This window comes from Mytilus trossulus, chromosome 10 (assembly GCF_036588685.1).
Source record: "Mytilus trossulus isolate FHL-02 chromosome 10, PNRI_Mtr1.1.1.hap1, whole genome shotgun sequence".
In the NCBI taxonomy this organism is placed as follows: Eukaryota; Metazoa; Mollusca; class Bivalvia; order Mytilida; family Mytilidae; genus Mytilus; species Mytilus trossulus.
Genome location: NC_086382.1, coordinates 18172144 through 18198607, shown reverse-complemented (window position 1 = coordinate 18198607; position 26464 = coordinate 18172144). Strand labels below are relative to the sequence as shown.

The 26464-nt window shown below is 31.1% G+C and overlaps 2 protein-coding genes across 2 annotated transcripts in view; one reads left to right on the top strand and one right to left on the bottom strand.

Annotated features, from left to right (window-relative positions):
- Positions 1-1853, bottom strand: part of LOC134686980 (TBC1 domain family member 15-like) — a 62570-nt gene extending 60717 nt beyond the window's left edge. The window contains exon 1 of the mRNA XM_063546875.1: positions 1702-1853. Coding sequence (XP_063402945.1) covers positions 1702-1719 — 18 coding nt within the window. The 5' untranslated portion in view covers positions 1720-1853. The remainder of the gene's footprint in view (positions 1-1701) is intronic.
- A 132-nt stretch (positions 1854-1985) lies between these two features.
- On the top strand, positions 1986-24616 carry LOC134686981 (ras-related protein Rab-21-like). Its single transcript, XM_063546876.1, has 6 exons — positions 1986-2303; positions 13371-13430; positions 14458-14565; positions 15192-15310; positions 19927-20015; positions 21076-24616. Exons 1-6 carry the CDS (start codon positions 2169-2171, stop codon positions 21195-21197), a joined length of 633 nt encoding a protein of 210 aa, XP_063402946.1. The 5' UTR covers positions 1986-2168; the 3' UTR covers positions 21198-24616.
- Positions 24617-26464: the final 1848 nt, after the last annotated feature.

Below are 26464 nucleotides of genomic sequence, written 5' to 3'. Positions count from 1 at the left end.
TTCGTCATACTTTATATAAATATTCATTAAAAACTTTCGACAACTTCGATTAAAAAGAATGAACTTTATTAAAAACGTAAATATTTTCACTTGCAAACAGGTGCTTCCTGTTCTATGCATTGCGCATGCGTTAAAGTTCGAAAATGAATCCGGTTTTGTTCTGAAATTATTATCCAATTGTCACTTCCCGTTTTCATTTCATTTTGTTTAAAAATCGAAAGTAAACGTGATCTAGTCTACAGTCATAAGAATCGTCACATTAAGTATAGATGCAGATTCTTCTATCCAATATTATTTAAAGAAATTGATTCCAAATAGATATTAAAACGTATTTTCAAGGATATAAATGATTGTGAAGTGAAAAAGTTGTTACAAGTTCATTTGTACAGTGGTTAAAAAATAGAGGCACCCAACTTTTGTTGATAATTAAGGGGTGTGCCCTGAAAATAACTGAAGTGAAGTTTTGATCTTATTACCAGATCCCTATTCTTATCTTCATATCTTAGCATCACATCAGTCAATTCATTCAATATTGCCAATAACTGCCTACATAAGCAATCCTAAAGTCTTCAAAGATCCTAGACTAGTCCTTAAAGGACTTGGACATATATGTATAGCTAGTTTGATAAACATCCTAGATCCCTTGCTTTATAAAAAAAATAAGGCTGATTTTTATCGCGCAAAAGTGACTAAAGCCCTCAAAATCCTAGCTAAAACCCTGATGTAGTATATATAGATACTTGATATCTTCAAAGTGAAATATTATGGGGACAAAGTCCCCTATTACAGTAGAAAATTCAAGAAAGAAAAAAAAAAAAAAAAAAAAATCGGGAAAATTTCCCAAATTTTTCATTGTACTATCTTTCAATTTTTTTTTTTGTCATGTTTTTAAATTTCCGGATGGGTGCAGAAATCTACTTCTGTTTCCCTGTCTTGTTTACTTGAGACTTGGAATAAAATGTATATTTATCAGTGATAAAGTTGTGAATTACTGTAAGAAAAGGAACTAATTACGGTATATACTGATTCATTTTAAAGAAAATGTTTGTTATTAAAAAAACGTTACATGATGACAGCGTTTCTTTGTTTACATTGAATATGACGTCATAACTTAAATAACGTCACAACTAAAATCCCTAACAACAGAACCACAATTGGAAACGTTACGGTATTTCCGTTTCTCTTTTTAACATTGTTGATTTTTTTTAAAAATCATACTTCGTCCCCATTCACAGGTATTTCCTGCCTCATATAAAAAACAATAAACAACTCACATCTGGCTTTCTCTGTTTATTTCTCATCATTCTATGATGCTTGTGTTTATGATTGTACTTGTTATATCTTGATCGTAGACCGAGTTTCACTTTAATTATTGGGTGCATTTTAAAGATTTATTTTAGAAGACTAGCTTTGCTTTACAAGTTAAGTCATTCAATTTCCTACTCTTATAATCATGTGTTATTTACCAAAAAATTACTCATTCTTATTCCAGAAGAGTTCTTAAAATAACCGTTTACGGATGTGCATGTGACATATGACCAGATAATTTTGAAATAAATTCATGACTGATGACACTGAACTGCTGAATAGTGAATGTTTTGTAGTTTGTCATAACACTTTACCCTACACTGCTGATAATCAAGTGCTAAAGGGGGGTTATTCTAGATCTATAAGCTAGAACACAATATGTAATTATTTCACCTGTGATTGTGTTGCCATTTCTATATTTATCTAAACAGTCGATTTCTGACAGAATGTTTTGATTTTGTACATGACCGTGACGTCAAGTCACCTGTTGCCGCTTAAATCAATGATTATGACAGGACAGGTTTATTTGGATTATCATTATAATGTGAGGATAATGTCGTACTGTTCTTTTTGCTATTTATTTGAATAAAAATAATTTTGCTTTTCATTGATTATCTTGAAAGTTATCAAAGTGCGAAAAAATGGATATGTTTACATTTGTCTATGATGCAAGGGTCTTAGCGGAACTTCCTCGTGACCTCCCACCATGACGTAAAATTTAGAAACGCCATCATGCATGTTGCTGTATTAACAACGTCGGAAAGAAGTTAAAACATTGAAGACAATTTTATGTTTCACCCTTTAACCTCTTCATGACATAAACATACATAAACAGAAAACAATCTGTTAATAGGAACACTATGGCTGGCGTTAACGCCGGTGGACGTAATTCATTCAAAGTTGTTCTTCTTGGAGAAGGATGTGTTGGAAAAACGTCTCTAGTTTTACGTTACGTCGAAAACAAATTTAACGATAAACATTTAACCACACTTCAGGTACATAAAATTTTGAAGAATGTGTAATTTATTTGTTGTATGGTCACTTCATGCTTTGCAATTTGATTTCCAGTAGTAATTATCTATCAATATCATTAATAATATAGAATCCAGGTCCGTCTGCCCTGATTTTTTTTAGTATAGCGTTGTGTCACTGTGTATATAACTGAATGTCTTGAAGTCAGTCTACAATTTCGCAGAATATTTACGATGTTTCATGTTAACTTGTCTAAAGCTAGCTGCTATATAAGATATTGTGACTTCAAGGTATTTAGGACTAAGTTTGTATCTAAGTAATTACATTACTAGGAAATATAAGTTTCTGTAAATTTCAGCACTACATTGTATTTTTAAATGTAAAACAACTGAAGACTAAATTATTTGTATGTTATTGAATATGTTGAAGTTTACATTCACCGAATATTTATTAGGGCCTCGCCTTATAGTGATCAGTCTGTCCGTCCATAACACTTTAACTTTGTGTCCACTCCATATCTAGAGAACCATTATGATTTCATACTTTATACTTGACGTCACATGTTTATTAACCACCACCAGAGGGCGTGTCATGATGTATGTACAACTTCCTAGATCAAAGGTCAGGGTTAAAAAAAACTTTGGTTTCAGTTGACAACCCTGTGACCTGTGGTGAAGATCGTGTCAACTTTACATCTTGAGAACCGTTTTCAAATTTTATTCTTGACATCTATTTTAACCAACACCAGAGGGTGTGTCATCATGAATGTACAACTTCTTAGGTCAAAGGTCAAGGTCAAAAACTTTGGTTTCAGTTGACAACCCGTGTCCTGTGGTGAAGATCGTGTCCGCTCCATATCTAGATAACTTTTATGATTTTATACTTAATACTTAACAGGTTTATTAACCAACACCAGAGGGTGTGTCATGATGTATGTACAACTTCCTAGATCAAAGGTCAAGGTCAAAAACTTTGGTTTCAGTTGACAACCCCGTGTCCTGTGGTGAAGATTGTGTCCGCTCCATATCTAGATAACCATTATGATTTCAAAGTTTATACTTGACATCCATTTTAACCACCACCAGAGGGCGTGTCATGATGTACATTTGTATGTACAACTTCCTAGGTCAAAGGTCAAGGTAAAAAAAACTTTGGTTTCAATTGACAACCATGTGTCCTGTGGTGAAGATCGTGTCCGCTCTATATCTTGAGCATTGTATGATTTCAAATATTATACTTGACATCCATTTTAACCAACACCAGAGGGTGTGTCAAGATGTACATGTATGTACAACTTCCTAGGTCAAAGGTCTGTCAGTCTGTTGGTCTGTCCATCGCTAACAAATTTGATCCACACTTTATTTTGAGAGGACAGCTGTTATTATTTCATACTTTATTCCTGACAAACACAGGGGTCGAATTTAAGCTTTTTTGTGTACTGGCCAGCCGGACCAGTGGACTGAAAACTCTACTGGTCCGGCTCCAAATCTACTGGTCCTGCCAAAATGACATTAATTTGACAAACACTATAATAAATGACAGATGTTTAATTTTATTTTGATGCTTTCTTTAAGCTAGACAGTAACAAAGAAAAAGTCTTTTTTTCTGATTTTGATAAAGGCTTTGGTAATCTCAATGTTTTTCTTTATCAAAATCAGGATCAAGGACAGAAAAAATATCAACATTGTTTAACTCCTTCCAAAAATTTCCACATTTTATATTGTTGTGAAGGACGCTCATCCGAGATATTAATTAACTTGATCAATTGACTTGATCAATTGTAATACCCCCAGTACCGTGTAATTGATTTCACAGATAAATTGTTTTGTAAACAAACGGAGATTGCGATGCAATCAGTGATTTATATCGACAAATTTCTACTGGTCCGACACAAATTTTACTAGTCCAGGACTACTGGACTAGCGCTAATTTCGACCACTGCAAACATTTTCAACTTAACATATATATTAATTAACCAACATGAGAGAATGTGTCATAATGTATGCATCCTAGGTCAAAGGTCAGTCCGTCGGTCTGTCCATCCATTCGTTGTTCTTAACAAATTGTGTCCGCTCTACCTCTCGAGAACAGTTAATACAATGTATTTCATACTTTATACTTGGTGGGTCATAATATATTGAAGGCATAATTCTAAAAATATGTGACAAATATCAATTGGGCAGCACCTTCAAACATATTGTTTAAACATCAATCCATATATCCAGAAGTCACCTAAGAGTAGTCAACAATGAGTTCACATCATGCAGTCATATCACTATTATACTATGAAAGTAAGTTGAGAATATTTATCAGTTTTAACTTAAAATCTTAGAATAAAATCACACATGAGACAACATGTATGTAATAACTTCAAATAATGCTTCATATCAGATTATCCATACAACTTATTTACCCCATGACATGTTATTCAATGACAGCTGGGCCCACATAGATGGCTCCCATCTCAATGGTATCTAGTTTATGATGTATTCTGTTATGTGGTACTGCTAAAAAGTCTGCTATTAGGAAAGTAAATTTCTCGTAATTTCAGCACTACATTGTATTTTTAAATGTAAAACAACTGAAGATTTTGTTGTTGTCTTGCTGTTACGAGGATAAGTTTCTGTGAATTCAAAGACTTCAAAATGTTTGACATAAAACAGCTGAAGACTATTAAACATGACTAAGTTATTTATATATTTAACTTTATTGATACATTTTAATAATTTAAAAATATTCAGCAACAGTTATAAGAAGATCAATTTCAAACTGTACTTCCCACACATTTATTTACTAAACGAATATTTAAAAGCACTAAATAGAATTACTATTCTGCTATTAGTGAAACAAACACCAAAAACACAGTCACACTGCTGTACATTGATCACTTGTCATCAGTGTTTTTACCCATCCTTTTTTTAATTTTTATACGACCGCAAATTTTGAAAAAATTTTCGTCGTATATTGCTATCACGTTGGCGTCGTCGTCGTCGTCCGAATACTTTTAGTTTTCGCACTCTAACTTTAGTAAAAGTGAATAGAAATCTATGAAATTTTAACACAAGGTTTGTGACCATAAAAGGAAGGTTGGTATTGATTTTGGGAGTTTTGGTCCCAACATTTTAGGAAATAGGGGCCAAAAAGGGCCCAAATAAGCATTTTCTTGGTTTTCGCACTATAACTTTAGTTTAAGTTAATAGAAATCTATGAAATTTTGACACAAGGTTTACGACCACAAAAGAAAGGTTGGGATTGATTTTGGGAGTTTTGGTTTCAACAGTTTAGGAATTAGGGGCCAAAAAAGGGCCCAAATAAGCATTATTCTTGGTTTTTGCACAATTACTTTAGTTTAAGTAAATAGAAATCAATGAAATTTAAACACAATGTTTATGACCTCAAAAGGAAGATTGGTACTGATTTTGGGAGTTTAGGTCCCAACAGTTTAGGAATTAGGGGCCAAAAAGGGACTCAAATAAGCATTTTTCTTGGTTTTCGCACCATAACGTTAGTATAAGTAAATAGAAATCAATGAAATTTAAACACAAGGTTTATGACCATAAAAGGAAGGTTGGTATTGATTTTGGGAGTTTTGGTCCCAACAGTTTAGGAAAAAGGGGCCCAAAGGGTCCAAAATTAAACTTTGTTTGATTTTATCAAAATTGAATAATTGGGGTTCTTTGATATGCCGAATCTAACTGTGTATGTAGATTCTTAACTTTTGGTCCCGTTTTCAAATTGGTCTACATTAAGGTCCAAAGGTCCAAAATTAAACTTAGTTTGATTTTTACAAAAAATGAATCGGTGGGTTCTTTGATATGTTGAATCTAAAAATGTACTTAGATTCTTGATTATTGGCCCAGTTTTCAAGTTGGTCCAAATCTGGGTCCAAAATTAAACTTTATTTGATTTCATCAAAAATTGAATAAATGGGGTTCTTTGATATGCCAATTCTAACTGTGTATGTAGATTCTTCATTTTTGGTCCTGTTTTCAAATTGGCCTACATTAAGGTCCAAAGGGTCCAAATTGAAACTAAGTTTGATTTTAACAAAAATTAAATTCTTGGGCCTCTTTGATATGCTGAATCTAAACATGTACTTAGATTTTTGATTATGGGCCCAGTTTTCAAGTTGGTCCAAATCAGGATCTAAAATTATTATATAAGTATTGTGCAATAGCAAGTCTTTTCAATTGCACAGTATTGTGCAATGGCAAGAAATATCTAATTTCACAATATTGTGAAATAGCAATTTTTTTTTAATTAGAGTTATCTTTCTTTGTCCAGAATAGTAAGCAAGAAATATCTTATTGCAAGATTTTTTTTAATTGGAGTTATCTTTCTTTGTCCATAATCAACTTAAATCTTTGTTATATACAATATACAATGTATATTCACTTTTTACTACCAACTGATAAATTTAAATAATCTTTACCATTCAGTGATAACAAGCAGTTTTTTTACACCTTAATATTTTATGATGTATTTAAATGAGTAGTTATTGTTGCAAACTCCATTAGAATATTTTAATTGAGATTAGTTTTGGAATAAGGGAAAGGGGGATGTGATTAAAAAATTGGGTTTAATTTTTCTCATTTGAAATTTCATAAATTAAAAGAAAATTTCTTCAAACATTTTTTTGAGAGGATTAATATTCAACAGCATAGTGAATTGCTCTAAGAGAAAACAAAAATTTTAAGTTCATAAGAACACATTCATTCTGATTTCTGTGTCAGAAACCTATGCTGTGTCATCTATTTAATCACAATCCAAATTTAGAGCTGAATCCAGCTTGAATGTTGTGTCCATACTTGCCCCAACCGTTCAGGGTTCAACCTCTGCGGTCGTATAAAGCTACGCCCTGCGGAGCATCTGGTTTATATTTCATACTGAATTTTACCCATCCAAGCTGACTATTTTAACTGAGAAAAATGTTATTCTCATTATTAATCCATCAAAGACAATTTATATAACAATCAGTGATATCAAAGGTTTCAAATGACACCTAATCAGCAATCAAAATTTAATCAACAGTAATTAAAAGTAATTATAAAATAAAGTGTAACAATGCAGCCAAGAATTTTATTTAATTGATATGAATTTGGCAAATATTCTGTGTTTAACCTCTAATAGATATACATAAATTTTAATATATATAATTATATTTTGTTCATTGATTTAACATATATACATATCATAAATGAATATAGGGCGAACGAACCCAGGGCGAACAAACTCAGTGCGAACGAACCTAGGGCGAACATGTAATCAGGGCGAAAGACCCCGATGCCAATAATATATACCAATCATTAGAAATTTGAATCCTAGTCTTTTTGTCAAAGGCAAAGATTATGACACTTGGCCAAAGCATTTGTCTCCCTGCATACCTATTCTTTTCAGATCTTAAGGCTCCCTCCTTGGTATCTTTCAAGAGGGAGCTTTCAACACTTTTTATATAATCTGTGCTGTCCCCCATTTGCCAAGTAAGAAGTATATCAAATGATGGACTGGAGCTGTGCTGGGGGGGCTGGGATTATTTTTCCCTGGTTCCACTAGGGAAACCGGATTGGTTCAGGCCAGATGAAAGAATAGCAAATGGGACCCCCTTTTCATACATTGCTTTATTATTATTTATTTTTTTCTGTCAAACTTTAAACTTGCTTGTATATTCTTTGGTTGGTTATCCTACAAAATTACTCTTTTTCTTGTGCCCACTGGAAGCTGCGTTGAGTTTTGGTCAAGTTTGACAGATCAATGTAGAATGTAGATAGAATTGTTTCATGACATAATAATTATAATAAAAGGGTGAGAGACAATATGGCCCAGGCAGAGACAACATAGATAACTCAATGTCTACTAAAAGGATTCTATATGAACACAATTCGGACCTTCTGTTAAATTCAACTCAAATAGTCAATATAACTAAAATTGGACCATCTATGAAATTAGATGCCAACTACATTTGTAAGATCAAGTATGAAATAAGAGTTTTGACAAAACAAATGATTTAATGTGTCTGAGGAGAATTCTCTATTAAAGTTTCAATGTCTGCATTGATTATTGAAATGACATTGGTACGATGTAAACGTAAAAAGAATCACACGGAAATCAAAAATTACTACCGAGAAATGTGTATGAAAGAGGAAATTGGAATTGAAAAAAATCATCGCTAAGATGACCGTAAATCATCAGTAAAATATTTTCAAGATGACCGTACCGTATAACAAGGATGACCGTGATTGGCAAAAAGATGACTGTAATTTGTAAAGGATGACCGTAATTTATAAAGGATGACCGTAATATTTAAAGGATGACCATCGATTCTACAAAAATATCCGTATTTGTATTACCTTTTTTGTATCAAATATTTAATCGTGTTGGTAAAAAACGTATTTATAAGACTGCATTATCCTAAAGGTAGAAGAAAATAACACTTGCTTTAAATACATAGTTCACCAACTGTATAAAATCGTATCCGAATGAAAGAAGAATCTTGCATGTCTTGCTAGCTTTGAATATGAGCTATTTTGTAGACAATGTGCTTACTATGTAAACATTTTAACCTGCTTGTAGTATAACCCAAGGAAACGGGTGTTAATATGTTGCTTCTGCTTTGCATGATAGTGTTGTATATATATATTATTGGAGGGCACTCAGTTTTATATTGTACAAGGGGGTTAGACTGTTCAACCATTTTTACAATTTTAAATCTATCCAATGAATATAGTACTGTAAAAAAATCATGCAAGTGAAAACCAAATATTAATTTTAAAGAACAAAATATAGCATTCAAAAGATGTTGCTCAAATTTTAAAGTCAGTTACAACTATGTCAAAGAAGGGTGTCCAACGAAATTAAAAATAAACTTTATTAGGTCGTTAGTTTTCTCGTTTGAATTGTTTGACATTGTTATTTAGGGGCTTTTTATAGCTGACTACGCGGTATGTTCTTTGCTCATTGTTGAAGACCGTCCGGTGACCTATAGTTGTTAATTTCTGTGTCATTTTGGTCTCCTGTGATGAGTTGTTTATTGGAAAGTTGTCTCATAACACACCTTTTTTTTATATTTATGAACTATTGCCAAATATTGAAGCAAAACTAAAATAGATAGGGCGATACGAAGACTTCATTGCCGTATTGAAATCCTTTTCTAGTGGAATATTTACTGAACATATTGCTTTTCATTTGTTACTAAATGTGGGAAGGGTTTTATTTCAGTCAAACCAACCGAATGCAGAATAAATTTTGCAGTTCCATCGAATCCAGTGTTGTCAACGCACTGTTTATATTTTTTTGTCAGATGTTAAGATTTTAATCCGAGTCCGCTGGATAATCATATGTTTAATTAATGGGTTTTTTCTTCAACTTTACATCGTACATGTATCGCTGTCAATTTGTATTATATTCTTCCCTATACAGCTTGGAGCTAAACAAGGAGATAACCTAAGTCCTAACCTGTTTAAGATTTTCATCAATGACCTTTCCAACTATTTGGAAAAATCTCTAGACCATGTAAATATTAATAGGCGACCTAACTTAAATTATTGGAAAATAGTATTGTCAAAATAAGGGTCTTGCTCTCAACCCAAATAAAGCAAAAATTGCGATTTTCAACACGGTAGGCAGACATATCCGCCTCTTTAAATACAAAGAATATGATATAGAATGTGTACAAATTTAACTTGTAAAAAACTTCTGAGTAAATTTTGTAAATTCATTCTAGGTGTGCAAAAAAAAACACAAATTTTGCAGCCTTATCTGAACACGGTCGGTTTCCACTGTTCCTTAAATAAGTCTATTTTGAATTATTGGCCTAGACTAGAAAATCTTAAACTCATCTCTTTTAGTGCAAGATGCATGCCAGCATTCAAAAGCTTTAAATTCTTAGTATAAATCGTCCTCCAAACCTTAGACTATGCCAGCAATGTATTATTCTGGTAATATTGAAAAATGAAGTTCATTTTCTCTTTTATTGCACAAAATATAACTAAGACAGACACTATGTATATCACATTATTTCTGAATCATGTTCCAATTTCATTAACTAAAATTCGTAAGAGGAATTGCTATGGCTGTAGTCTTGTAATAATTCAACTGTATTAAAAGAGTTGTGTATATTCCTGGTAAAACACTGCAAATAGCAGATTTATATTCCATGTTCACAAAAAATCAGCTATAACTCATTTACTGCTATTATGACACACATTTTGTGATTTAATTTTGTATTGTCTATTTTTAAATATATGTCATGTTTGTCACAGATCATGTTTTTGATTGATGTGGCAATACAATTATTTGATTTGATTTCATTAAAAAAAATATTTGTTAATTGACCTGATTCAGTTTCTCTAATAAATTTTATTTTGTTCACTTGATTCTGACACGGGGAGGATTGTTGTTATTGCCTATCGCAATCAACAGTATATCCTTGAGCACCGTCCCTTGGTGTCTTCTGCAGATTTCCATCTTTATAGATAATAATCTAAGTATATTCAAACTTTACTTTTAAAAAGTTTTTTTTTAGTTGTGCATTGCTGAACATAGAAATAATAATGGTAATAAGGAAGGAAGGGGGAAAGGTACTTTTAATGTATTTTTGTTATCAATGCTATTTTCCTTTGTCTTTTATAATATCTGTCGCGTTATATAATATTATCTCTCATGTTTGTTGCTTATAATACTATGAATTTGGTAATTGTAAATGCCCCCTGTGAGACCCTGATTGAAGAAATAAAATATTTGATTTGATTTATTTGATTTATATCCAAATTTTAACGTCGTTATCAATAAAATAATGACCTGGAAATATGCAATTTACTATCATTGTCATAAACTCTAAATACGTCAAATAGTTGAAAAGAAATTGATAAAACATAATTATAACCGCTAACCGAGCCTCTATTGAGACAAACTCAACTTACAGTTATGAATACAAATATGGATATTTGTATGACTGGTCATCCTTTTTAAGTTACGGTCAGCCTTGTTATGAATCGCTGATCCTGTTACGGTCATCTCGATTATAATTTACGGTTATCTTAGCGATTTTTTCAAATCCAATTTCCTCTTTCATACACATTTCCTCGGTAGTAATTTGTTGATTCCGTTTGAATCTTTTATATATTTACATCGTACCAATGTATGCTTTGTAAAGAAAATGATATAGAAACACTTAAACAGACAATACAAATACTGACCTAATTTTTCATCCGACATCTTGGGATGACCGTGAATGCAGTTACGGTCATCAGCTTAACCCATGTGATTCATGCGTTAACAATCATTGCCAATTCGGTCCCTGTGTTCAGCAAGTGGTTGAAAACTATAATGCTTTATTGCACTGATCATTTGGCAAATTGAAGTCTCATAATTGACAATCATTCAGATAAGGATTCAAATAAAGATTTTTCACAACAATCTTAAATCAATGAAGTGTCATCAGCAAACTGTGACAACTTATATACTCAACTTGAGTAACTTCAATACCACTAATTTACTTATTTCCTCTTATCTTTAGTGCAAGAATCTCAGCACAAAGGAGGAAAAGATAAGAACAAAATTGTTATATTAAACTAATGATTGTAATTAAAGGAGTATGAGCAGTCAAATTCATGTTGACAAACTAATTACATGTACATATAAAACTCCAATATTTGATTTATGAGGGTAGAAAAGACCTTAGATACAGGAGTCAAATAGTCACTTTGGGCTACCTTTAAGGCTCAAGCGTCAAATTGGTATTTTTTTTTATGTCACTCAATATAATCATATTGTGTGTCAAAAATCTCAAATACTTACAGCACCTTTATTAAGAAAAAAATTAACGTTACATGTATAAGTCAAAATTATTATCTACTGTTTATTCGTCATAAAGAAAGTTCGTTTTTAAGTCATGCACCAAAAAATACTGTTAACGTCCTTTGGCAACATATTTTACTATCATTCAACATCAAGGTACAAATTACCCGGAAAACAACCCTCATATATCAGTCAAGGGACTTACTGAAATAAATGATTTTAAATAATTTTTTCAGTAGCAAATTCCAAGTTTTTTCAAAAATTTTGATTTTGTAGCTTTACCAAAATTTTAAACACAGGTATATTTACATGTAATATCTTTCCATTAGTAAAATTGAAAAAAAAAACTTTTTTGCTTCTTTACAAAATATATAAATCCAAAATTATTAATATTATTAATGTAAAGAAATGATTTCCATTTAAAAATGAAGATGCCAATGAGACAATTCTTCACAAGAGACCAAATGGCACAGAAAGCAACAGCCATATGGTCACTGAACGGCCTTATACAATTTGCAAAGCCCATACTGCATAGTCAGCTATATTACAAATGTAGGCTCCAAAATCACAAATCAAAAGAGAAAACTAATGACCTAATTAGTAAAAACAAATTTAACAAAAAACAAATATGTTTTCTCGCTGCATAAAAGACCGATTGGTGGCCTTCAGCTGTTGTCTGCTCTTTGGTTGGGTTGTTGTCTCTTTGACATATGTTGTCGGTTGACACATTCCCCTTTCCATTGTCAATTTAATGTAACACAGCAACGAATGACAACCACTAAATTACAGGATCGTGACTTGGGACAGGCTCAAACAGACAAAATGTGACTAGGTTAAACATATAAGCAGGAACCCAACTTTCCTAACATTAGACAGTGGTGTTACAGCACAACATACATAACATAAGAACACACTATATATAACACAGAGTGCATGGTCACTTTGGTGTGTGTGTGGGGGGGGGGGGGGGTACTTGTTCATCCAAACAACAAAACTAGTTCCAAAGATATTGTATATGCATGTAAATATGCATCAAAATTAAAGGATACATAACAATACCTGTATAAATTAAAGGATACATAACAATACCTGTATCATTATCAAACACTTTCATGTAAAACTGGTGGTTTGCAGTAAATAAAAAAAGAATGGATGATTGATTGATTATTGGTTGGTTAATTAAGATGACAGATGGATCAGAGATAGATCTGTGTTGTTTTTTCCCTATTTAGGCTGAAAAAGTTAGAATGAAGATTATATTATTTAACTATAAATTGAATTTTATTATATTTTAGGCATCTTTCTTGAACAAAAAGTTAAACATTGGTGGAAAAAGAGTTAATTTAGCTATATGGGTAAGTTCAGATAATATATCATGTTTGTACATATTATAAATGAATGAATTTTATTATTCACAGAGGTGTAAATCAGCATGAACCAGAAAGTAATGAACAAAAAGGTTCTGTACTTGTACCTTGTAATTTTAGTACATTAAATTATCACTGCCAATTGAGAGTACATGTACATGTTTTACGTTTTTTTTACAAGATTCCTGAAATGGCTGCTATTCATTGGGGTGAAAAGGCGTTGACCGAAGTACAATTTGTATGAAGCGTAGAAGCACTTCATTCTAAAAATGTGGGCAGGGTCAATGCTTTTTCAACTCTATGAAGTTTACAAAAAGAAGCATTCAATATATACTTATAATTACACTTTTTAGCTAGGATCATGAAAACAAGATTTTTATCAAATTTTTTATTTATTTTACCTGTGCACTTTATTATGGGACCTTGTGTCATCATGAACGATAAATTTCATTGTGTAATGAAGTTGAAATAACGCAAAATTGCAGCTAGCCAATCAGAATAATGTATTATAATGAAACATACATGTACATCTAATGTAATTATTACTAAGAGTAAGATAAGAAATAAATAAAAAATGACTGACATTGAGAATTATTTGAACATTGGTTATTGTATTTATCAATTATATCTATCAGGTTATAAACTTGACATTTACTAAGTATCCTGAAACATACTTAAAATTAAATTGTCTTTATTTCTATATTTTAATTAAGCTTTTTTTCAGACTTGCTGTCTTTTCTAAGTTTCTAAGGGAGATAATCAAACTTAATTACCTTATATTGCAATAAATTGTAATAGTCTAACTTTTTCAGAACTCCTCCTCATAAGGGGTCTACATTTGAATTTAATGTCTCATTCAAGACTGCAGGCATCAACTTATTATATAAAATTTTACCAGCAATCATTTGAATAACAGCACAGCTGCCCCAGTTCAAATGTTATGATTAAAATTGCTGATCAGAATATTTGTTACAGATTAATTTTGAACCAAGTTCCATATGTGACTATTTTTCAGGATACAGCAGGACAGGAGAGATTTCATGCCTTAGGTCCTATATATTACAGAGATAGCAATGGTGCCATATTAGTTTATGATATAACAGATGAAGACTCATTTCAAAAAGTTTGTTAACATTTCAGTCATTCTGTAACCACTTGCTTGATTATAGGATTATATGTATCTTGCTGCCTTCTTAATATAAAACTATATTTTGGTGATTGATAATTTTCCTTTTAGGCTTTATCATGTTTGAGGCATATGAAATATGTTTCTAAAAGTGTCATCTTGGGTTGGAACTTTAATTAAAATCCATTCATGTTCAAATTTTGAAATAAAATAGAAACAGGGAATGTATCAAAAACACAAGAACCAAACAAAACAGCCCAAGGCCACCCCACCAATGGGTCTTTAATGCAGTGAGAAATTCCGCACCAGGAGGCAGTCATCATCTGGTACTAAACAATTATGTATAGTAGTCCAGCAAAATGATCACTTAACTAAATTCTGAAACACACAAATCAATAAAAATAAATAAAAACAAAAACACATAAATTCTGAAACACACAAATCAATAAAAATAGATAAAAACAAAAAACACATCACTCCAAAATATGGCTTGGTTTTTATATATATATATATTTATAGTCAATATTAAATAACTTTTTTTTTTGTACACATTTTAACAAAAAATTGTATATTTATTATTCATGTTATTCAATTTCTGATTTTTTTTTTTTAATGAAATCTAGGTTAAGAACTGGGTTAAAGAATTAAGGAAGATGTTAGGGAATGATATCAGTCTATGTATAGCTGGTAATAAAATAGATTTAGAAAAAGATCGCCATGTGGCAGTATCTGATGCAGAAGCGTAAGTATTTTTCATTCAGCAGTGGTTCGAATTAGCAGTGGTCAGTGATCTTCCACTATTGCAATCAGACTCTCCTTTTGGTTACAAGCTACACCCGAAAAGACCTTTGATTTGAAAGAAAATAAAAATTTACTTTGCCAACCAAAATTTTAAAACAATCTCAAAATTAATTTTCATCTTTATTCATGACAGCAATGTTAATTTTGTTCATCCGCTAGCTTAATACCAAAAATCGCCCAAAAGTAATGTGTCAATCAGAACGAAATCCTATCTGACTGACAAAAAAGACATTGAAAAACAATGGATGCCATAAACTGGAAGTGAAGACATTACAATACCGGATCAGGTGGTTTATCTGGGTTTGCCGATCAAATACAATTATTTTTTTTTAAGGTTCCAGATAGATGTCAAAATAAATCTATGATGATGAAATATACACTAGAATTGAAATCCAAAGATATATTGAAAAGGAAAAGAAAAAAAGCGGGAAATATTCTATATAGAAACTCAAACTCAAAATTACTTTTAGTTCACAAAATTTTCATGTCAAATTCCAATAAAAAGTGACTGTAATTTTTGTCGAGCCTGCAACTTTTGTTGCAGAAAGCTCGACATAGGGATAGTGATTCGGCGTCTACGGCGGCGGCGGTGTTAGCTCACTTCTTAAAAGCTTTATATTTTAGAAGGTAGAAGACCTGGATGCTTCATACTTTGTATATAGATGCCTCATGTTACGAACTTTCCGTCAGTCACATGTCCAATGTCCTTGACCTCATTTTCATGGTTCAGTGACTACTTGAAAAAAAAAATCAGATTTTTTGTAATGTTAAATTCTCTCTTATTATAAGTAATTGGATAACTATATTTGGTATGTGCGTACCTTGCAAGGTTCTCATGCCTGTCAGACCGTTTTCACTTGACCTCGACCTCATTTCATGGATCAGTGAACAAGGTTAAGTTTTCGTGGTCAAGTCCATATCTCAGATACTATAAGCAATAGGTCTAGTATATTCGGTGTATGGAAGGACTGTAAGGTGTACATGTCCAACTGGCAGGTGACATCTGACCTTGACCTCATTTTCATGGTTCAGTGGTTATAGTTAAGTTTTTTGGTTTTGGTCTGTTTTTCTTATACTATATGCAATAGGGTACTATAATTGGTGTATGGAATGATTGTATGGTGTACATGTCGAGATGACATGTGTCATCTGACCTTGACCTCATTTTCATGGTTCAGTGGTCAAAGTTAAGTTTTTTATTTTTGGTCTATTTTTCTAATACTTTATGCATTATGTCAACTATATTTGGTGTATGGAAATATTTTATGATCTATATGTTTGTTACGCAGGTTTTATTTGACCTTGGCCTCATTTTCACGGTCCATTGCTAAGTTTTAAGTGTTTGTGTTTTGGTCTGTTTTTATACGACCGCAAATTTTGAAAAAATTTTCGTCGTATATTGCTATCATACTGGCGTCGTCGTCGTCGTCGTCGTCGTCGTCGTCGTCCGAATACTTTTAGTTTTCGCACTCTAACTTAAGTAAAAGTGAATAGAAATCTATGAAATTTTAACACAAGGTTTATGACCACAAAAGGAAGGTTGGTATTGATTTTGGGAGTTTTGGTCCCAACATTTTAGGAATTAGGGGCCAAAAAGGGCCCAAATTAGCATTTTCTTGGTTTTCGCACTATAACTTTAGTTTAAGCTAATAGAAATCTATGAAATTTTGACACAAGGTTTATGACCACAAAAGAAAGGTTGGGATTGATTTTGGTAGTTTTGGTTTCAACAGTTTAGGAATTAGGGGCCAAAAAAGGGCCCAAATAAGCATTTTTCTTTGTTTTTGCACCATAACGTTAGTATAAGTAAATAGAAATCTATGAAATTTTAATACAAGGTTTATGACCATAAAAGGAAGGTTGGTATTGATTTTGGGAGATTTGGTCCCAACAGTTTAGAAATAAGGGGCCCAAAGGGTCCAAAATTAAACTTTGTTTGATTTCATCAAAATTGAATAATTGGGGTTCTTTAATATGCCGAATCTAACTGTGTATGTAGATTCTTAATTTTTGGTCCCGTTTTCCAATTGGTCTACATTAAGGTCCAAAGGGTCCAAAATTAAACTTAGTTTGATTTTAACAAAAATTGAAACCTTGGGGTTCTTTGATATGCTGAATCTAAAAATGTACTTAGATTTTTGATTATTGGCCCAGTTATTAAGTTGGCCCAAATCGAGGTCCAAAATTAAACATTGTTTGATTTCATCAAAATTGAATAATTGGGGTTCTTTAATATGCCGAATCTAACTGTGTATGTAGATTCTTAATTTTTGGCCCAGTTTTAAAATTGATCTAAATTAAAGTGCAAAGGGTCCAAAATTAAACTAAGTTTGATTTTAACAAAAATTAAATTCTTGGGCCTCTTTGATATGCTGAATCTAAACATGTACTTAGATTTTTGATTATGGGCCCAGTTTTCAAGTTGGTCCAAATCAGGATCTAAAATTATTATATTAAGTATTGTGCAATAGCAAGTCTTTTCAATTGCACAGTATTGTGCAATGGCAAGAAATATCTAATTTCACAATATTGTGAAATAGCAAATTTTTTTTAATTAAGAGTTATCTTTCTTTGTCCAGTATAGTAAGCAAGAAATATCTGCAAGAATTTTTTTTAATTGGAGTTATCTTTCTTTGTCCAGAATCAACAAAAAATATCTAATTTCACAATATTGTGCAATAGCAAGATTTTTTTTAATTAGAGTTATCTTTCTTTGTCCAGAATCAACAAGAAATATCTAATTTCACAATATTGTGCAATAGCAAGAATATTTTTTAATTGGAGTTATCTTTCTTTGTCCAGAATCAACTTAAATCTTTGTTATATACAATATACAATGTATATTCACTTTTTACTACCAACTGATAAATTAAAATAATCTTTACCATTCAGTGATAACAAGCAGTTTTTTTTACATCTTAATATATTATGATGTATTTAAATGAGTAGTTATTGTTGCAAACTCCATTAGAAATTTTAATTGAGATTAGTTTTGGAATAAGGGAAAGGGGGATGTGATTAAAAAAATTGGGTTCAATTTTTCTCATTTGAAATTTCATAAATAAAAAGAAAATTTCTTCAAACATTTTTTTGAGAGGATTAATAATCAACAGCATAGTGAATTGCTCTAAGAGAAAACTAAAATTTTAAGTTCATTAGAATACATTCATTCTGTGTCAAAAACCTATGCTGTGTCAACTATTTAATCACAATCCAAATTTAGAGCTGAATCCAGCTTGAATGTTGTGTCCATACTTGCCCCAACCGTTCAGAGTTCAACCTCTGCGGTCGTATAAAGCTACGCCCTGCGGAGCATCTGGTTCTTTATTTACAAGCAATAAGTCAACTATATTTGTCGTATTGAAGAATTGTTAGCTGTACATGTCTGCCTGGCATGGTTCATTGATCAATGTTTTATTTTCTTGGTTAATGTTGAGTTAATGTGACAGTTGTAATAAAGCTTTATATTAAGGTCTATTAAGATAGTATCAAGGATTCGAAAAGAAGGCGAGACATTTCAGTGTGTGCACTCTTGTCTTTATCAGTATTAAATATTGATATAACATGACTTTTACATGAAGATATATTTTTATAGTGTAAAAATACAATTCCAATAGGTAATTACTTCTAAATTCTGAAGGGCCAGTAAAAATCTGGAAGTTTCTTACTTTATTTTCCCAGAGGAACTAAAATAATACATTTGTACTAGATTTGATACACTTAAACAACTTTGAATTTGAACCTTTAATATCATGGTATAATAAGCAAATAATTACCATTCACAGTCCCCCCTTCCAATACAAAAAAAAGATTTTTTGAATTCATAATATACGAGACAATTACATTTATCATTAGACATGTACCTTTATTATGCCCCATTTATAGGCATTATGTTTTCTGGTCTGCATCCGTTCGTCCATCCGTTCATCTGTCCTGCTTCAGGTTAGAGTTTTTGGTCAAGGTAGTTTTTGATGAAGTTGAAGTCCAATCAACTTGAAACTTTGTACACATGTTCCCTGATGATATGATCTTTCTAATTCGAATGTCAAATTAGAGATTTTCCCTCATTATCACGGTCCACTGAGCATAGAAAATGATAGTGGGGATGGAGCATCCGTGTACTGGGGACACATTCTTGTTATTCATGTAAATATGATTTTAGATATATTGAAATGGCAGTTTTTGTGCTTTCTTTTACTTGAGTCCTTAAATTTAGGAAAGAAGGGTCATACTGTCTGTCAACTTGTTCCTTAGTCCAAGAAATTTCTACTACATTTTTCTTCAAACTTTATATTTGTCGTGTGAACATATATGCTATATTGTGAAATACAGTCTTCATTCATCACATATCAATTTCAGGTTAACCATGCATACACTTATATTTTCTTGGACATATTTAATAGCTATGTTTTACACATCTTTGTGGCTTTTTTTCATCTGATTCTTCAATAGTAGATACTGGTTTAAAGTTCATCACCTTGATGCATTAGCTTTTATATGTAATTTATTCTTTTAAACCATTGAGAACCCTCATAACGAAAATACTTTTATTTTCAGATACGCTAAATCAGTTGGTGCAAAGCACTTTCATACTTCAGCAAAACTTAGTAAAGGAATTGATGAGATGTTTTTAGATCTTAGTAAAAGTAAGTATACAATTCATCTGTCAATGTCTGTTAATGTATTCTATCAATTCTCTTGTGGATAGTTTATCATGAAATTTTGAGAATACACAGGCAAAATTTGCTCACATGAATTTCACATGAATCTCACATGAAAAATTTCATGTGAGATTCACCTCAATCGAGCTTATATATGAAACTCACGTGAAAATTTTCATGTGAATTTCACATGAATCTGATGAGAAATTTTTCACATTAATTTCACAGGAAATTAACAACAAAAATTGATATTTTTCATGATTTTTATTAAATTTGAAAATTTTGATGTTATTTGAAATTCCCTATTTTAAAAATTCATGTGAATTTCACATGAATTTTTTTTACATGATTTTCATGTGAAATTCTCATGAATTTCACATTAGATTCACATGAAACTCACAATAACTGATTTCATGTGAGTTTCATGTATAAGCTCGTTTGAGGTGAAATTAATGTGAGTGAAATTTGCCTGTGTAGTGAGCAATGAAAAGATTGTAAGAGAAGTAATATTAGCAATCTACAGAAATTCAGGGAACTAGATTATGTAACTGTTTAATTCAGGAATATTAACTGGATCAATATAAAGCATATTATTTTTTGGAATCACCAAAAATTGGTAGAATGTTGAATTGATTTTAATAACTTTTTCATTGACATTTGAGAACTATAAGTGAATGACTACTCACTCAGTTTTGATAGAAACTAACATGAGAATGGATGAACAATATAATTTCTTTATTGCATAATAAGTGATTGCACAATTGATCTGAAAAACAAATTTGGAATAAACAAAATACACTGCATGTGAAATTAATTTTGGTGTCAACTGTCAGTAAAATCAGTGTGACCACTTATGACCAGGAAAACAGGAAATACTGTCACACTTTTAAAGGTAATTGACATGTAGAATCAAGGTAATATATCTTTAGAATTCTTTCAGAAAAAATATAGATATTAAAGAATTAATATGAAGTAATAAAATGATATTGGAATCTTGACAGATTAAAGTGTGCCAATTAAGCAAGTTTCTGATCTTCTGTTTTAGGTATGATAGAAAAATCTGCAGAAAATGGCGGTAAAAATAATAGGACAATGACGAAAAGTAAAAGTGTGATAGTTGTGGACGATGAACAGCCACAACAACAAAGTGGTGGTGGTTGTTGTTAATATGTGATAGTGTCGTCTGCAATATCAAAATGGTGACCTCTATTGTTAATGTCATAACCAGAAGTAACCAGATGTGTTATGGTCGTTCTCATATGTGGAATCATAATAGTACTTATATTTTTTGAAATTTAAATAAACATTTCTACTGTTGCAAACACCTTTATATATGTAACTGTGATCTATATTGCAGCTCTTGAAATATTTTTAGATATGATTTTATTAAATATTCTGTGTACAAACTCTGTTTTATCCTTAGAAAGATCGTATTGAAATGTATTACGTGAAATAATAATTGTTTTAAAGCTCATTATAATCTTATGATTGAAATGGATTGTTAGTTCTGAATCATTTTTGAAATACTATTGACTTTATTTTCTAACAAAGGATTACAATTAAATTGAAAACATTTGCAAAAACTTTGGAGACAATATGAGGAAATCCAGTAGAAATTTATAAAAGATACTCATTTGAGTTTGAATTTACCAGTAGCATCATTGCTTTAATAATAATAGCATTTATATGTAACTTAATAAGAATAAAGATGAAGAAAATATAATTATACATGTATCATGCACATAAAATTTATATTACAATATATTGCTATTGATGATTTGACTTCCAAAAAGCCAATCTAAAGATCTAGTATCTTCTTTACAAAATATGTTTAAACATTTTTTTGATTTTTTACTCCCAACATATTTTTTAAGTAGCCTTATCTTTAAAACATAGAATTTCTGTGAAATTGTGATAGTTATATTGAAGTGTAATTTTTTTTTATTCCAGTTTATTTATGACCACCTTTAATGTATAGTGTTTCAAATATAGTAAACATTTGAATGTACACAGTGTTGTGCATGTATGTGTTCTTGTTTTGCGCTTCAATGCATTAAGTTCTAGAATAGCTCTAAATTTGAGAAAGAATGAACTTTAGTGTATGAGGGATATTGTTACAGTGTGTAAATTACAACTTGCATGAAATGAGAATTAACTGCCAGGAAACTGTCATTAACAAAGTATTTTTAAAATTTCTGTTGAACATTAAAATAATTCATCATTTGAATAAATTAAATATTCAGTTTTCCTGAATTAAAACGGCATGTTTTTATTTAATTTCTTGTGTAAAATACATGCTTAAAATTGCAGGAAAATAAGATTTTTGTATTAATAGAAAACACTTTTTCTGTGAACATTTTTGTTTGATGTTCTGTGCTTTTTTAGCTCACCTGGCCTAAAAGGCCATGTGAGCTTTTCTCATCACTTGGCGTCCGTCGTCGTCGTTAACAATTTTTCAAACATCTTCTCCTCTGAAACTACTGAATGAATTTGAATGAAACTTAGCATGATTGTTCCTTAGATTATCCTGCACAAAGTGTGCGCTTCGATTTTTGATCCGTCAAAAAACATGGCCACCGTTACTTAAAATAGAACACAGGGGTCAAATGCAGTTTTTGGCTTATATCTCAAAAACGAAAGCATTTAGAGCAAATCTGGGAAGGGGTAAAAATGTTCATTAGGTCTAGATCTATCAGGAAATTTTGCAGTTTTTGGTCATTATCTTGAATATTATTATAGATAAAGATAAACTGTAAACAGCAAAAATGATCAGCAAAGTAAATCTACAAAAAAGTTAATATGACCAAAATTGTCAATTGACCCCTTAATGGGTTATTGTCCTTTAATGACAATTTTTCACAATTTGTTTGTCATTTTTGCTAACTTTAAAAAATCTTCTCCTCTAAAACTACTCAACCAAATTCAACCAAACTTCAACTGAATGATCAGTAGGGTGTATAAAATAAAATTTGTGCTTTTTTTTTTTTATTTCTTCAAAAAACATGGCTGTCATGGCTAAAAATAGAACACAGGGTAAAATGCAGTTTTTCGCTTATATCTCAAAAACTCCATCATTTAGAGCAAATTAGACAAGAAGTTAAAGTATTTATTAGGTCAAGGTCTACCTGTCCTGAAATTTTCAGCCGAAGTGGGTAACTGGTTTTTCAGGTATAATGCCCCTGAATTGATGATTTTAAAGAAATTTTGCAGTTTTTGATTATTATCTTGAATATTATTATAGAAACAAATAAACTATTTATAGCAAAAATGTTAAGCAAAGTAAGATCTACAAATAAGTCAAATTGACCAAAATTGTCAATTGACCCTTTAAGGAGTTATTGCCCTTTAAAGACTTTTTTCACAATTTGTTCATCATGTTGACTTACTTTTAAAAATCTTCTCCTTTGAAACTGCTGTATCAATTTCAGCCAAACTTAGGCTAAATGAGTTTCAGAGTATCTAGTATAAATTTTATATTTTATTTCCTTGTATGTCAAGAAACATAGCTCCTATGGCTTAAATAGATCATAGGAGAAAACGATTTTTTTTTTGCTTTTGAAGAAAATAGGATGATTCAAAGAACATTTAAATAAATTGAAAAGCCAAAATAATCATTGATGAGAGATTTAACCAAAAAAATTAAGGTGAGCGATTCAGGCTCTTGAGAGCCTCTAAATACCTTTTCTCTATCATAGTACCAATTAGCAGCTTTTTTCCAAATCATAATTTCATATAGAGCTTCTAAAATATATAACCAGTTACTCAATGAGTAACTGGTTATATATTTTAGGAGTTCAGGCACTTGTAAAGTTTCTATAATTTAAACTTTTTGAGAAGATTTTTTTCTGCCTTTGAATTTATTGTCTACATATATACATATTTAGGATTATGTTTAATTTATGATTTAACAGATAGAAGAATAGAAATGTTAAATGCATTTTAAATGCATTGTTTTGTGTTATATTATGTTTGAGCTATTTATAAATGTAGTTTTTGTCTATACTACAATTTGTTTTATATCCATCTTCATTACAAAAACAAATGCAGCATTGTTAAATCATTAAATTGTTCTGGAATTTTGTTGACAATTGTTGCCACTCATTTTATACAGTCCAAACTTGTTGCAAGACAATGTCAACCTTTTTAAAAATTGCATAACATAAAATGCTCTTCATTCAAGTCTGACCATGTTTGTATGGACCAAAGAGGTACTATACTTTGATCTTAAAGTCTGACCATGTTTGTATGGACCAAAGAGGTATTATACTTTGATCTTGAAGTCTGACCATGTTTATATGGACCAAAGAGGTACTATACTTTGATCTTGAAGTCTGACCATGTTTGTATGGACCAAAGAGGTACTATACTTTGATCTTGAAGTCTGACCATGTTTGTATGGACCAAAGAGGTACTAAACTTTTATCTTGAAGTCTGACCATGTTTGTATGGACCAAAGAGGTACTAAATTCTTTACGCCTGTTTAAATATAATATGGTAGATGAAGCATAAGGAAAAGTTAAAATCATTGGTTTACTACGATTCTTTATTATTCCTGTATCAGTTTCTGTTCACACATGTACGTACAGTGCACAAGACAGCAGGAAGATTAGAGAGTACATGTAATACTCTGTCTGCTATATACAGACGTTACAAAAGTTTTGAGTACTTTTATTGAATTAAATCTTCACTATACAGTACAAGCAGTATATTTGTTGAATTTGGTTTTAAATGTCATGTATTAAACAGTAATAATTTAATTTTGGATGTAACACGTCTTCTGATTGGCTGATGTTATTTTGTTATGAGCCCATAGACATAATTTAGTCATGTGACCATGACGTCATCAACGTTTTTTCATGGTTTTCTACGTTTTGAAATGGAATTTAGAATTTAAATTATAAGAAATGACTAATATTTTTTCTGTCTATTTGAAATAACAGCGTGTTATTCAGTGTGCACCAAATTTTTTATGTTATTTCTTCATAGATAGAAAAATATGAGTCATTCCTTAAATAGTAAACATTCTTTTTGGTCTTAAAACTCCCTAATTTTTTCAGTTCAGATATCAATAACTTAAGATATCAGGATATTTGTAAAACCAGATCAACCATTCAGGTTATATATTTGCATACCAGTATGTGTACCAAGTATAATTAGCTCACCTTTAATATGTAGTTCAGGTTGAAAATAATGAAATTTTTAACTTGTGAACCTATATCACATACAAAAATGAATTACCTCTAAAATAATTTCCAAGAAAATTTTAACATTTGATAAAAATCAATAACACATTTACAGCTTTTACATTAATGCTAGCAAGACAAATCTTTGTTTGGCTTGCTTGCTTTGCTTGTATCAATGTTTGCCCGAGCATGGCAATTAAGATAGGCGGGGCTTTGATCAGCTTGTATACATTATACTTAAATTTTATTGGACGTTATGTTTGAGGTAAAGGACACTCAAAGTTTTAAAACATCACAAGATGACAAATATAAAGCGCAATTGTAGAAATGGATACGAAAAAATGTATTTGTTTTTTCTCGAACATGTGCATTTTTTATCATCCAACTTAAAAGACTGTCGTCAAGTACTTTAGATAAAAAAAAAAGCTATTCGAATACACCTACTCTGATTTTGTGAACCTTCTTATGTTGGGGTGTGTTTGAGATGAATATTTTGTCTTAAAAATGTACAAAGAAAGATCATTTGATACACCATCTTGCTTCAGATTCTATCATTTTTATATAGCAAAGCTACAGGTTGACTTTTTTACATAAAAAAATCACAGTACTAAAAGATGAAATATATGGGTCAAATGAAATACCTATGTAATGAATCACAAAATCAGAGTAGGTGTTTTCGAATAGCTATTTTGTTTTACTAAAAGTACTTGACGACAGTCTCTTAAGTTGGATGATGACAATGCATATCTTCGAGAGAAAAAAAACAAATACAATTTTTTGGCTTTTATTTCTACGATTGCGCTTTATATTTATCATCCAGTGATGTTTTAAAAAGTGTCCTTAACTTCAAACATTACGTCCAAAAAAATTTAAGTATAATGTATACAAGCTGAAGCCCCGCCCAATCTTAATTGCCATGCTTGAGCAAACATTGATACAAGCAAAGCAAGCAAGCCAAACAAAGATTTGTCTTGCTAGCATTAATGTAAAAGCTGTAAGATCTTTTAAGCATACCACCTAGATAAAAAGGGCGGAGTTTATGCATACGGGCCAGGATTCGTAATTCCGAAAGTGTATACAATTATAATGTAACAATTTTTGATTACTTTCTTAGCGCCAATTAGCGTAAAGATTCAAATATGAAGTAAAAAATAGTACTTTTAATCTTAAATAAAAAACTAAATGTAATATTTCCCAATTTGATAAGTATATACCATGGAAGTAATATTTAAATTTACTTCCATGGATATA

Bases quoted from the DNA above. Each gene is read 5' to 3' on its own strand.
- LOC134686981 (XM_063546876.1), top strand. From the start codon at position 2,169: ATGGCTGGCGTTAACGCCGGTGGACGTAATTCATTCAAAGTTGTTCTT. The intron at 13,431-14,457 runs GTAAGTTCAGAT...ACTATTTTTCAG, and splicing joins GAGTTAATTTAGCTATATGG to GATACAGCAGGACAGGAGAG. The intron at 14,566-15,191 runs GTTTGTTAACAT...AATGAAATCTAG, and splicing joins ATGAAGACTCATTTCAAAAA to GTTAAGAACTGGGTTAAAGA.